The sequence below is a fragment of the Perna viridis genome, chromosome 4 (assembly GCF_037379345.1).
Source record: "Perna viridis isolate PV_CMFRI_1.1 ecotype Kerala chromosome 4, ASM3737934v1, whole genome shotgun sequence".
Classification (NCBI taxonomy): domain Eukaryota; kingdom Metazoa; phylum Mollusca; class Bivalvia; order Mytilida; family Mytilidae; genus Perna; species Perna viridis.
In genome coordinates this window covers 19,010,267-19,023,720 of record NC_142448.1, presented here as the reverse complement: position 1 = coordinate 19,023,720, position 13,454 = coordinate 19,010,267, and the positions used below count along the sequence as shown (strand labels likewise).

Below are 13,454 nucleotides of genomic sequence, written 5' to 3'. Positions count from 1 at the left end.
ACTGCTTGATCGAATAGTGGTATTAACCATATGTGAATTCTCCAAAACTCTAAAGATCTCTTAGTTAATCTTAAATCTCGCTATCTCGCTGAAGTTAATTCAATTAAAAGTTTAGACTTTTCAACATTACATACTACTTTACCCCACGATGAATTGAAAACCCATCTAAAAGAAATCAACCACAACGCATTTAAATGCCAGAGTGACAGTTGTTATAATGTGTTGTTTTACAAAAATTCCGCATATTTTACCATTAGGTAACCAAAATTATTTACCCTTACCCCACAAATCCCTTAAATTGATATATTTTTCGGTATTTATGCTTCATTCAAAAAATGCTTATTTGATATTTTCTGTTTAGTACTATCACAATTGATACTTCTGGTGCTCTTTTAACAAATTCATAGTCAGAACTTATCACTTCCAGTCAAAACACCAAAAAAATCAAACCAAGCCTTCTTCAAAGGGATCCATACACAGTTAATCAAGTTATTGCCTGGACATCATGGACATGTCTTTTTGTCACTAATTTATAAACGATTCAAGTAATACTCCCAAAACCAATGAACGACCCCCTTTGGTAGTATGGTCCGCAATGGTACCATTTTAAAGAAATTCATTCCCTTATACTAAAGTCTTTGTCCGGACGTCACGAAATTCCTTTTGTAGTATAACACCTTGTGGTATAATAACAATAGATACATACACTCATAATCAAGTTATTATCCGGACATGAAGTGGGCAATTTTTGCACTAAAACGGACTTGACGTAGTTCGAATACTTATTACGTGGACTCAATTGAAAGCTAAGATACTGTGTAAATGTAAAAGGCTTGTTTGGTGTACTTCATTAAAATAAAAGTGCTGTTAGCAATGTTTTTTATTTAAGTGAAAATTGTAGCATTGACAAAATATGAAAGATTACATGATGTAAAAATAAAACTATAATCATACACTAGCAGTTCCCATATTATTTAGAACTGATTTGCCTATTGTGTACAAACTGAACTAACGATTTCTTAAGTAAAAACTGTTATCGATAGTAATACAGTATCCAACATCACACGCATTTACAAATTTTGTTCTGTTTCACCAAAGTTAATTTGGATTCACATTCAAAAGTATTTCAACAGAGTATTATTCTACACTGTAATTATACTTAAATGGAACTACCTTTAGCTTAAGAAAATAATCCTTGATCAACATACTAATATTTTTTTAAAAAAGACACTTATTATCAAGTTGAATGTTCCAGTCAAATTTTCCTTGGTTGAATGACTGCTCTCCACTTCCTGTTTATTAGTCATAAAATATTGATGATAGGAAGGATATTTTGACTGATAATTATATTAAATGGAACATGCTTAGCACATTTAATGCGTCTTGGCACATTACTGCAAGAACTTCATTCCGCAAATTATAACCTAGTACTAAACATCCAAAAAGGAGTCTCTCAAACCATCTCTCATTTGAAGACTAGATCTTAATTTTATTTGGAGAAATAATAGAATATTATGGAGATGAATTATTGCCAGAAACTTAATAAAGGACCCAAATAAATGCAAGACGACATTGGCCGCAGAAATATAATTAAGGCGGGAACTGACAAGATGACAAATTTTACAAACCCCCAAGAATCAAAGGGCTGGTAGGTGTTCAACTGGTAACAGTAGAACAAATTCTTCTGTGTTGCCCTACAGAAAGAACTGGGGTGACAACCCACGACTTCACTGGACCACATTTTTCAAGCTTTTCTCCCATACCCCGTTTGAAGGGTACACGATATGAATTCAGAACAGGTAACAGTAATGAACCGGCTATCTTGGTAACAAGAGGAAGCCTCGCCTAAATTCTCCCCACCATGTTGTGGTACCACTGGATGGTGTAAAATATGATCCATTGAAGTAATCTAGGGTTATAACTCCTGTTTTCATCTTGTCAGCTCCCGCCACTTGAGCATGTCTATACATCCTCACGCCCGAGAAAAACAATAAAATATTACGGACAAGAGGAACACCTGGAAAGAGTAATCAAGGAAACCAAGGTTATAGTGGTATTCAAAAGAATGTAATCCAGGGACAAAGACCCGACATGGAAAACAGACATACACAACAAAGAACATACAGTAACTAAAATCATACATACAAAGTAACAAAAGCAAATGAGCAACTCGGACTCCACTAAAAACTGGGAGCATGGACCAAGTGCACCGGTAGGGTAAGCGTCCTCTGCTTTTCTAGAAGACATTAAAACCAATTCAGACATTTTAACTCATATCTTATACTTATTCAGAAAAAAAGTCTTTTTCACGAACTTACAAATGACTCTTAGAGCCGCCTGAATATTCTGCAAAATATATATCATTTCCCACGTCGGACAAGTGGGTACCATCATGCCTATTTAAAGTGCGCTCTTTTTCCCTGATATTGCGATGACCAATTACAAAACCAAGCCGATTTTTTTCCATAACTATTTTAATTAACTGCTGTATTTATCCTTTTTAAAGTCAATTGGGTTGCAGAGTGATCATTGGCAAAATGCCAGTAACGTCTTGGTAAATTCTCACTCCAAACTATTTTCCGACAGCTTCAACCGCCAGGAAAGCAATGAATGACGTCACAAAATATCGATCAAATTGAAAGGAAGATAACTCTAATAAAAGTAATTGACTTTTGAAAGTCGGCATTTATATGTCATAATACATGTAAGATAATTTGTACTTTTATTAAACATGTTTTCTCTTAGAAAAGATAACCATACATATTCTCAGTTTATAAAAGATGTATTGAATGATATAAAAGGAACTACATTTAGACTTGATTTTTGTGTAGTGTTCAGAAAGAGTAGGGAAGTTCCAAGCATGACCGGCGACTAAGTATTTTGATAAATCAAAAACCCAAAAAATGAAATAGAGGAAAATATGAAATTTTGAAAATCCTTCTACGATTTTGTAATATTTGTAACCCCAATACGAAAAACTAAGCGCCAGAATTGGGCAGATTTCTTGGATACATCATGATCTTACTTATAAGTTTCCAAAATATAAGTTTTACTGAGTTCATATGTTATGAATGAGCAGTGTATTTGATACTGAGAACTTTTATTCTGGAGGTAAGAGTAAATTTTTTGTCGTAATAAATCTATCGAAAAGATACATTTGAGACGTTACAAAATCGGAACGAATCATGTAAAAGGGCATGGAAATAAACAGAAAATATCAAATAAATCACTTTTAATACGCATAAATTTTTGCTTCAAAGATGTATAAAAAGTGACCAAAGAATGAATAAAAATGCTTAAATTAATTTTTTGGCGACAAATTGATTCGTAAATAGAAGGAATAAGAGTACATGAAATCATATTGAGTGATGGGTTGAATGGACCGGGGAGAGAGGGGTACAGCCCACCTACTAAGTTAGCTTTGTACCTTCCATCAATTTAAAAAAACTATTTTTATGGTTACTATAGATAGTTGGATGTTATCAACAAATCGCATCATATCAAGACACCATATATATATATATATATAGGAGCCTGAATCGCTCACCTAGTTCAAGTTTGTCTTTCAAGGGCAATGAACTTAACAAGGAATTTTCCAACAATATTGACTCAAGAATTATCATAAGAATCATTTCAGCAATTGAAAGTTTCTTTCTAGCTATTATAATTTTCAAGATATTGGCCGAAAACTGTAAAAGAAAAAGATCATTTTTCATCTTTCAAGGACAATAACTCTTGCAAGGAGTCATCTGACAACTTTGATCCCTCATGGCTTTTGAATGCCTTATAATAAGGATCATTTCAGCAATTGAAATAGTTTGGCTAAACCTAATGGTTTTGGAGATAAATGCGGAAACTACTGTCTGATCCCTATGTTCTATTTTAGTTACAACAGCCATATTTTTCGACCGATTAAAAATCCCCACATCAGTTCTATGCAGGATACCCAAAGGAACATTCATACCAAGTTTGGTTCCAATTGGTCAAGTAGTATCAGAGAAGATTTTTGAAAGAAATAAAATTAAAAATAGCAAAAAAAACGTTGAAAAAGGGCAACAGCTCCAACATGGCTTCATAGATTAAAACTTTGTCCACAGATAAATCTCATCATGCTGAACACTTTGACCAGGCCAGAATTTGGCTAAACCTAACGGTTTTTGAGATATATGCGAAAAACTACTGTCTGACCCTATGTTCCATTTTTAGTAATGGCGGCCATGTTTTTCAACGGATCAAAAATCCCCACATCAGTTCTATGCAGGATACCCCAATGAACATTCATACCAAGTTCGATTTCAATTGGTCAAGTAGTGTCAAAGGAGAAGAGTTTTGAAAGAAATAACATTAAAAATAGAAAAACAACATGGAAAAGGGGCAGTAACTCCAACATCGCCAAACGGATGCATACGAAAATTGGACAGCAGATAGATCTCATCATGCTGAACAATTTTATCCCGTCAGAATTTAGCCAAACCTAACGGTTTTGGAGACATATGCGAAAAATTACTGTCTGATCCCCTATGTTCTATTTTAAGTAACGACAGCCATGTTTTTCAAATGATCAAAAATCCCCACATCAATTCTATGCAGGATACCCCCAAGGAACATTCATACCAAGTTTGGTTCCAATTGGTCACGTAGTGTCAGAGGAGAAGAGTTTTGAAAAATTGTAAACAACAACGACGACGGCGGACAGCAAGTGATGGCAATAGCTCACATGGCCTTAAGACAGGTGAACTTAAAACGTCTTTATTTTTAAACATTCACCCTTATAAAAATTAGACTGATATAATTGACAAGAAAGGACTGAAAAAGGTTCATATCAACCACACTATGTAAATCTTTTGTCTTTTGTAAAAAAAATAACAATATTTTAAAGTTAATATTTTTAAGGTCTTGTCTCATTAAATAAGATAAGAAGTGTTCCTTCAAACCGGTATGTGCCTTTGTTGATTTTTTTCTCAGATTATTCCAAATTTCATCCAGTATGCATAATTATGAGTTGAATATAGGCATTGAGATATGTTTTTTTAATCTCTGTTGATCGAAGCTATTGTTTGCTTCTGGGGTGTTAATGAGGTTTGTTTTTATGGTCACAAAATAAAAAGAAATATCATTGCTTGTTGAGAAACATTGCTTTAATACATAATAATATATCTACAGGAGGTACCGGTAGCTCATAAGATTCAACTTTAACATGTTAGGACTTTTTTTCAGCTTGACCGGGGCTTCTTACAACCATTATGATGTTATTGAAGTATGAAGCAGAAAACCTTATGAATGGAAACATACCTATACATTAAGCTTACAAGTAAACCTTCTAATAAGAAATCACACAAGCCTTCGCAATATTAGCTCAATATGATCTACCTGGTATAGTCTTGTCCAACTGAAATATATTTCTTCAATATGCATGGCATACTAGTATCATTAAACACATTTCACACATCAACTAATATTTTTCAGTGCTATATATATATTTCATAAACTATTCAGTATTATTGATTACCTGATTAATCTTTTGGAACATTACCCCTTTTCCTAATTAAATACAAACCAGTTGCACCCCCTCTGGATCCACCACTGCCAAAGTATATTAATTATAAGAATTCTAACAGAAAGGCTACTTCAGATTCTGTTATACAATGCCCAAACTGTCTTTGACCAAAACAAATCTACGATGGGACCCTGTCTTTAACATGGTATGGTACTCTTATTGTAAGAAAACTCTTACTATCCAAATTCAAATAATTTTTCAGACAATTGTCATGTTTTTATACATTGTATCCTTGAAGATAATGTTACATTACATATGAGTCACTTTATAGTTCCGTTAGATAGCAGCCATTAATTAACCCACACCTGTATCAATAATCCTTAAAGGTTTTACCTACACATTGGACATTTATCTGTTCATAAGGTACATGTACTTGTATCGAAACACTCGCTTCAGTAGTCACAAACATTCCAAGGGGTAGGGTGACATATTTGATCAGATATAAACACACCGGGTGTTAACTGGTTTCACCCGAAGTTGTATGAGATAAAACTAAGTTATATGAGACTAATTTAATTTTATGGTTATGACTTATTTTTAAGAGACGCGGGTTGGGGGTAGCCCCTTAGATCCCCCGGTAAATCCGCCACTATGTATTATTACTAAGAAAGTAGTACTGTCGTCAATTTCAAGACTTAATTAGATCGTTTGCATTAACGTTAAATCGGATGAAATCACAAATATGTTTTTAAAAAAATTGTACCTTGAGTTGTTCCTTTGTTGAAACTTTTTTTATTTCACTAAGAGGCTCCACATGGAGCATAGTAGTACAAAATAAACATATATACAATTATGAACAATGTTGAACATAATGAATGAACGCAACAGGAAGGTAATATCATTTGAATAAAGACATCACTATTATGTATTTTGACAAGAATCTACATCTTTCTTGAAGAGAATAAGTACAATTGAACAGATAATGAAATTTATAGACCGTTTGTGTTAAGTTGATGAGCATACTCAATATACACTTCCGCGAGGTAGGGCTTGGGTAAAACAAAAGAAGTTTCCTCGCGGGAGTGTATATCGAGCACGCTCCACGCATGCTCGTCTGCTATCTCATACTTAGTACGGAAGGGTATATGGTGGACCTCTTTGTGACCCCGCTTTGACAGTGTGTGTCGAAAAGCTACATTATTGTAGCCAGACTTTTACAGGATTCCACAAATCAGCAATGTGACGGGTGCTGCTGATGGAGCACGACATGCTTGCTTACCCGACCGGAACACCCGCTGTCACTCCCAGGTTTTGCCGGAGTGCTGTATTTTGTGTGTTGTGTGTATGTATGTGTTGTCTTGTTTACCTTATCTTCAGTTTGACTTTCTGAACGATAGATTGTGTATGTAAATCGCCTTCTGATTCTCATTTTCACGTTTATGCCATACACTTGGATTTTGGTGTCTCTGAACTGTCTTATTATTTACGCTTTGGTATTTTTTCTCGATATTACATTTACATTATTTTGATGATCGTTGCGTATTTCCGTTTACGATAATTCTTCGTTGTGAAAAAATAGTTTTGACTGCAGTTTACTCCTTGCATCTATTCGTTTTAAAATATAGTTCGTAACGGAATGTCATCCATTTATCACATAGGTTATTGACAGATATCTCTATTTTTTCAAAATGTGTGTAGTCGATTTACTCATTTCTTTATAATGTAAGAAGACCTTAATTGCCAAGAGAACTCTCAACAAGGATCAAATGGTCACTATCCTTTAAAATGAATGAAGGAATGATTTTTATTTTAACTTTGACGCTTGACCATGCATTCGATGTGTTCCCTGTTCAGCTATAAAGCCCACGAAGTTTTTGAATTCACTTTCCCGTCATTTTCATAACGTCACGTCCACTTCCGGAGTAACAATATGGAAGTTACAAACCTCAAGTAATAATTAAGGTAATAATTTTAGAATGTTAACAGTACCTGCTGCGGCTCACTCATCGTCATCATATCATCTGAATGGACCAGAAAAGTCGAGGTCTGCGATAACATTACCGACAATAAATCACAATGTGAAGTCAAACAAATCGACAAGCAAAACTATACCTGGAATCGAATCCAGCAATGGAAGACGTAGAACTGCAAAAAGAGAAAAAGTTGCTGATTTTGATCCAGATAAAATAGCAACAGAAGATAGATATCAGCAGCTGCAAGAAATATTTGCTGCTACCGAAGAGGGTTTAGATATCGACGAATTCAAAGTTGCTATGAGAAAAACTGTTGGACACAATATGACAGACGATGAAATCGAGTTACTTTTTATGAAAGTTGATGCTAACTGTGACGAGCATGTCGACTGGGAGGAATATGTTACTTACAATCTACTCGAATACCAGGGAAAGTCGCGTATGATAGAGATGATGCGCGTTGATCCATTCCCAGCGGAAGCTGCGGTAATTCCATGTCGACACAGAGACGCTGTCGTATCAATTGACTTTTATCCTAGCATGCATAAACGTGGTGGCCAAAATCACTTTGATTACACATCTGGAAGATACTTTTCTTTAAGTAAAGATGGCATTTTGTCAACATGGAATGTGAAAATGAAACACCTGAACACTTATAATGTGTCGTCAGATTTCAACGATCGAGCAACGCAGCCATGGTTAGTAGATATGGCATGTTTGTTCAACGTCGGAATGGTCGCTATTGCTTCGACAGACAGAGACATTACTATTTATGACATACAAGGAACAATTAATTTCCTTAAACGGTACTATTTGACAGGATTCGACGATTGTATAACATGTATGAGCTACTGGGTTGATGTGCACGACCTCAATCACTCCATCCTAGTTTGGGGAGATACGTCGGGAAGTGTCTATGTTATTGCATTCAGCCAGTGTCTCCAAGGAGGGCTGTTTGGCTCTTATGGTCCTAAAAAGAATGCATACAAACAAGTCAGTGTGCCTGAAGTAATAAGAGGGTTCTACAAAGGAGCAAAAGGATATCGCTTTAATAGAATACATTCTGATTGGGTGTTGCAAGTCAAGTACCTTCCAGACTTATCTGCATGCGTTTCTTGTTGTCAGAATACTAATGATTCTCTCTGTATGTATCAGTTCCAAAAAAAGAAAACAAACACCGTCTTCAAAGTTAACAAGGGAATCCTTTGTTTTGATTACTGTCCAGAGAACAACATTATCGTAACTGGCGGTATGGATTACTGGGTCAGGGTATACAACCCGTACGTTAACAGCAAACCGATATTTGTTATAAAAGGTCACGTGAAACCAGTCAGTCAAGTCGTCATCGATTCAGATCGAAATCAGGTCATAAGCGTCGATAAAGGCAAGAACCTTCGCATACACGATCTGAAAGACCAGACCTGTCTCCAGCAAATGAGTGGAAGGATGATCAGGCTAGGCACCAATCCTCTCACTGCTATCTATTTCAATCCTGCACTCAAAACACTCTTGTTTGCTACTAACCAGATTGGGTTACTGCAGAAAACAAGCGAAGAAGAACATGTAGCCGAAGTTATCTCTCATAACAAACCGGTTGTGACAGCACTCTACAACAAAACTTTCAATTTAGTTGTAAGTGCATGCCTTGATTCGGTCATCAGTGTATGGGATTTGAAGAGTGGCATTAAAGTCATTCAAACTGTAAATGCACACGTCAGGTACGAAAAAGGTGTGGAAGTCCCAGTGGAAATAACAACGATGACTTTTGATGGTCCACAGAGGCGTGTTATATCTGGTGCTAGAGATGGAAGCGTCAAAGTGTGGAACTTCAATAACGGAAACTGTCTACAGACCTTTAATGTGCCAAATGGGTATGAGGTTTCCGGTGTTTGTGGGTCTCGCCATCACATTTTCGTCACCGGGTGGTCACGGCTAGTTCACGTCTACATCGATGGTGGAGATGAAGATTATAGAAAGGATTGGAAGCAGAAGCACAAGGAAGATATTCTTTGTATGGCGCAATTGGATCCGGGTATCACTGCGACTGCGTCTTATGATGGAGACATAGTAGTATGGTCACGTGATACGGGACAAGCATATTGTACTCTCAATGCCAGTAAAAGTATTCATGCCCTAGGTAAAAAAAGAGAAAGGACAGAAGAACAAAAAACATGCGAAGAGGTCGGTTCTGACGATCCAGAAAATGAAGACCAATTCTCGGCATTCGAAAAGCTGGCTACTGAAGAATTAATGAAAATGAAAACAAGAAAATTGAGTGTCTTACGCCAAAACAAGGAAATGCTTAATCGGGTAAAGGAGAACGTACTGCTAAAAGAAAATAAATGGTCGCGGAAAATCAATCAGTTATCTGATGTAGAAGTAGAACATCCGTTATTACCACTCTTTCAATCACAATCACCTGTCCAGGTGGAAGATTCCGGTGAAGTTACAGATCCAGAGCAAACCATAACACACAATGTAGAAGCAAGCAGACGAGAGGAGTACGATGAATTGTGTAAGCTTTATGAATCAGCAGTAGAATGCATTCTTTTTCTTGAATCACGCGACCGAGAGAGTGGTAAAACAGCTGTTATGCTTACTAGCGGAGCCGAAGGTTGGGTACGCGCTTGGTCTATCCATCATGAAGGGGGACTTTTAGGACAATTTAATGCCGCTCATAAGGTTGGTGAAAGCGTCCACACGATGTGCACGGATCAGAAAAATGAGCTTCTCTTCACTGCTGACAGTAAAGGCTACATCAAAACTTGGGACATTTCTGAGTATTGTACCCATTATGCGTTGTCACCACCACAAAGAGTTAGACGATGGCTTCATCTCAATAAAACGTTTACTTTTGTCCGATTTTCGTACGAATCCCCAGATCCACCACAATCGTTCTTATCTACGGAGAAGATGCCTCCTTACATCGACAGTCGTCCACCACCGGCAGCTTCTATGCCAAAAATTACACTTAAATGGCCGTTGTTAGTAAATTCATTTCGAGGTCATATGAAAATTATCAACAAAATCGAATTCGTTGATAATTACAAGTATATAATAACTGCTAGTAGTGATTGTTCAGTGCGTGTTTGGACCATATGTGGGCTATACATTGGAACTTTCGGTGAACCATGGAAACAATTACCAAAATTACTTCCCCGTGCACCAACCGCTCAAATACGGGCGCCTACCGATTTACGTCGAATAGGATCGGCACGAACTCTAAAAGTACTGCACCAAGGACAGTCCGGCTTGTGGAAGCTTGCTGTCGATGCAGCCGTTACCTTTAATCGCCTTACCACAGCAGTCGAGGAGGAAGAAGAAGTCGATGGACCAGATGGTTTAGATGACACATCAAGTCTCGGGCCAGAACATACTAGAGACAGACTGGTAGCCTCTCCAAAAAGTGACGGAAGGATAACTCCCAGTTCGGCAACGAGACGCCCAAGGACAAAGAAAACTGGTAGTAGTGAAATCTTAGGGAAGTCATACAAAAAGACGATGCGACATAAAATGCCACCAGCGATAGATAAATTTGTGGAAATCAACTCTTCGGTATGTATAAAGAATTTACTGTTAACTTTTTGTGGTTTGCATTACTCCTACAATGTAATCGGTTGGAATTCCGTTAGATGGCACTTAGTCAGAAAAAAGCTTGCCTGACAACCTCTAGCACTGCTTTAGTAGGTTTGCATGTGAATAGTTATTTGTTAATTGTTATGTTAAAAGCACAAAATGTGTGAATATTTTTTTTATTTAGTTCAGTATATATTTGTATACACATTGGGTAATTTGAAATTGAGTAACACATATCAACAAGTTAAAACGATCTTTACACGAAAACGTGTATCACGAGGGCTTCCTCTACTATCAAATATGTAGTCTGACTAATATATATCCGCGTTTAAACACGTACAAATTGAATATGTTCATCTACAATCAAAGAAAATGTTGGACTTTTACATAATTGGTGAGCCACTTGTTTGTAACATGAATAGCACTTTCAACAAGCTTTGAGATGCACTTAAATATATTGTTTCAAGCAAAGCTACATAATGACTTCTCATTTGTGCCAAAACTTCACATTGATTATCATTGATAGGATAAGAATAAGTTAATATAGAATTATAACTAGAAATAAATTTGTATGCAAGATTAAAATTTTAGACAGCCCAGCTTGTACATTTTATGGTGATGACCTTTATTTTGGAATTGTGAAGTTGTACAAAGTTTTCTTGAAGGTATAAACTCCTGGTTTTTTATCAAATGATATAAGCCTATTGTTTAATAAAAAGATTTTACTTTTTGGTGATGTATCAAGATTTATAAAGGAGAAGCCACTAACTTAATTTTTTCTACGCCTGAAACAGTATATTTATATTATGTCATTGAGATATTTAAAAACAAGTACTATCTTATAAAAAATATAACCGACGCAGTAAAATTTTGTTCTTTTTAAGTTTCTACATTTCTTTCAAGAAAATAACACATGGCACGCAATTTTCGATTGTTTTTTTTTCGAACGCAATTTTAAAATTTCGATACAGTTTTTTTTCGAACGCCACTAAGTTACCAGTATATTTGAGTTTTCTTTTGGGTAAGGTAGTAATTACATCAATATACTTTTTCATACTACACAAATCAAAAACTTTTTTTCTGCTCTTTTGTTTTGACAAACAAACGTACAAATTGCAAATAAATTTTTTTTAAATATTAAATTAAAAAAAAAGAAAAAAAAAAGATTGAGCTAAGCTCATAAACAATAATTTTGCGTCGCATGGAAAACTAAAATGAAATCAAATATAGCTAGTATTGCATTTACATCTAATAGTCAATCTTATCATATCACTTACATAGGTTGGTGTTTACCACTGTTTACCGTTTTCGGAGTTGAGCTTAGATGATCCCGCACAAGATCCCGGATTAGACAACATTCGTCAAAAATACTACGGAGGAAGCGTATCAATGCGCTTGAAAGGAGAACCTCGAAAACAAGAAAAGGGACCGACAATTCTAGGGTTGTTTAACAAGATAACAGAGAGGCAAACACTGCCAAAAGGCAAGATTCAAACGGGGAGGATAAAACGTTTAAAGAAGAAGATGCAGGTCAAAGCCGATTCAAATGTTGCCGGTGCGAAAGAAGAGAAGGAGGGTGTTGAAATAGTCCTGGAGAGTCCTACAAATTAACTGACCGAGACGCGCCTTTACGTGGTGAATTAAGTGAGCTGGTAATAAATGACATGGCTCGACCACGATGATATAGTGTGACGGCGAAACGTGGTGACATGTAATGGCTCTAGACCGTATAGATTTAACTGTTTTGTGAGGTTTTAATTTCATTCCTGTGAACATAATTGACGTTAAACCCATTTTTTTTATTCATGTAACATTTAATCTGATGTTTAAAACATTGTATGAAATATATATCTAAATGTAAATGTGTTACATTTTCTTTGTTTGTAGTAGAACAAAACATTTGATATGAAATTCGTAAATACATGTACATGTGCAGTCGTTTTCTAAAGAGGAATGATAAAAAACAAAACAAAAGCAAAAACACACACACGTACATACACACAAAACAAAACAAAACAAAACAAAACAATCACACGTTAATTTACCAACGAATCATAAACCACTGATATCACCATTATATATTCTCTTATGTATTTTATTCCTGTGAAACCATAGAAGTTGCACCTGAAGGGAATCAAATATTAGGAAACAGAAACAAATGTCAGAACAGTGATCAAAACAATTTATCTACCTATTACCCGGAGCATGTTTTCTGTCATCTTGCAAATATATTTACTATACACCAATATTGTTTTGAAATTGTGTAAGATAATATATTTGTATCATTTCAAATTTTGTACATATAAATTAGAATGGTGAAATTGAAAACATTATTTTAAAAGGCCCAGCTTAGTGAAAATTGGCGGGAATTTTGTTTCAAAGGGGAGATTATTGGCAGGAACATATTC

The 13,454-nt window shown here is 35.7% G+C and overlaps 1 protein-coding gene across 1 annotated transcript; it reads left to right on the top strand.

The window, feature by feature from the left end:
* The first annotated feature begins 7,473 nt into the window (after positions 1-7,473).
* LOC148619189 (WD repeat-containing protein on Y chromosome-like) lies at positions 7,474-12,908 on the top strand. The gene is made up of 2 exons (XM_088578826.1): positions 7,474-11,025; positions 12,328-12,908. The coding sequence occupies exons 1-2, from the start codon at positions 7,474-7,476 to the stop codon at positions 12,655-12,657; spliced, it is 3,882 nt and encodes a 1,293-aa protein (XP_088434952.1). The 3' UTR covers positions 12,658-12,908.
* Positions 12,909-13,454: the final 546 nt, after the last annotated feature.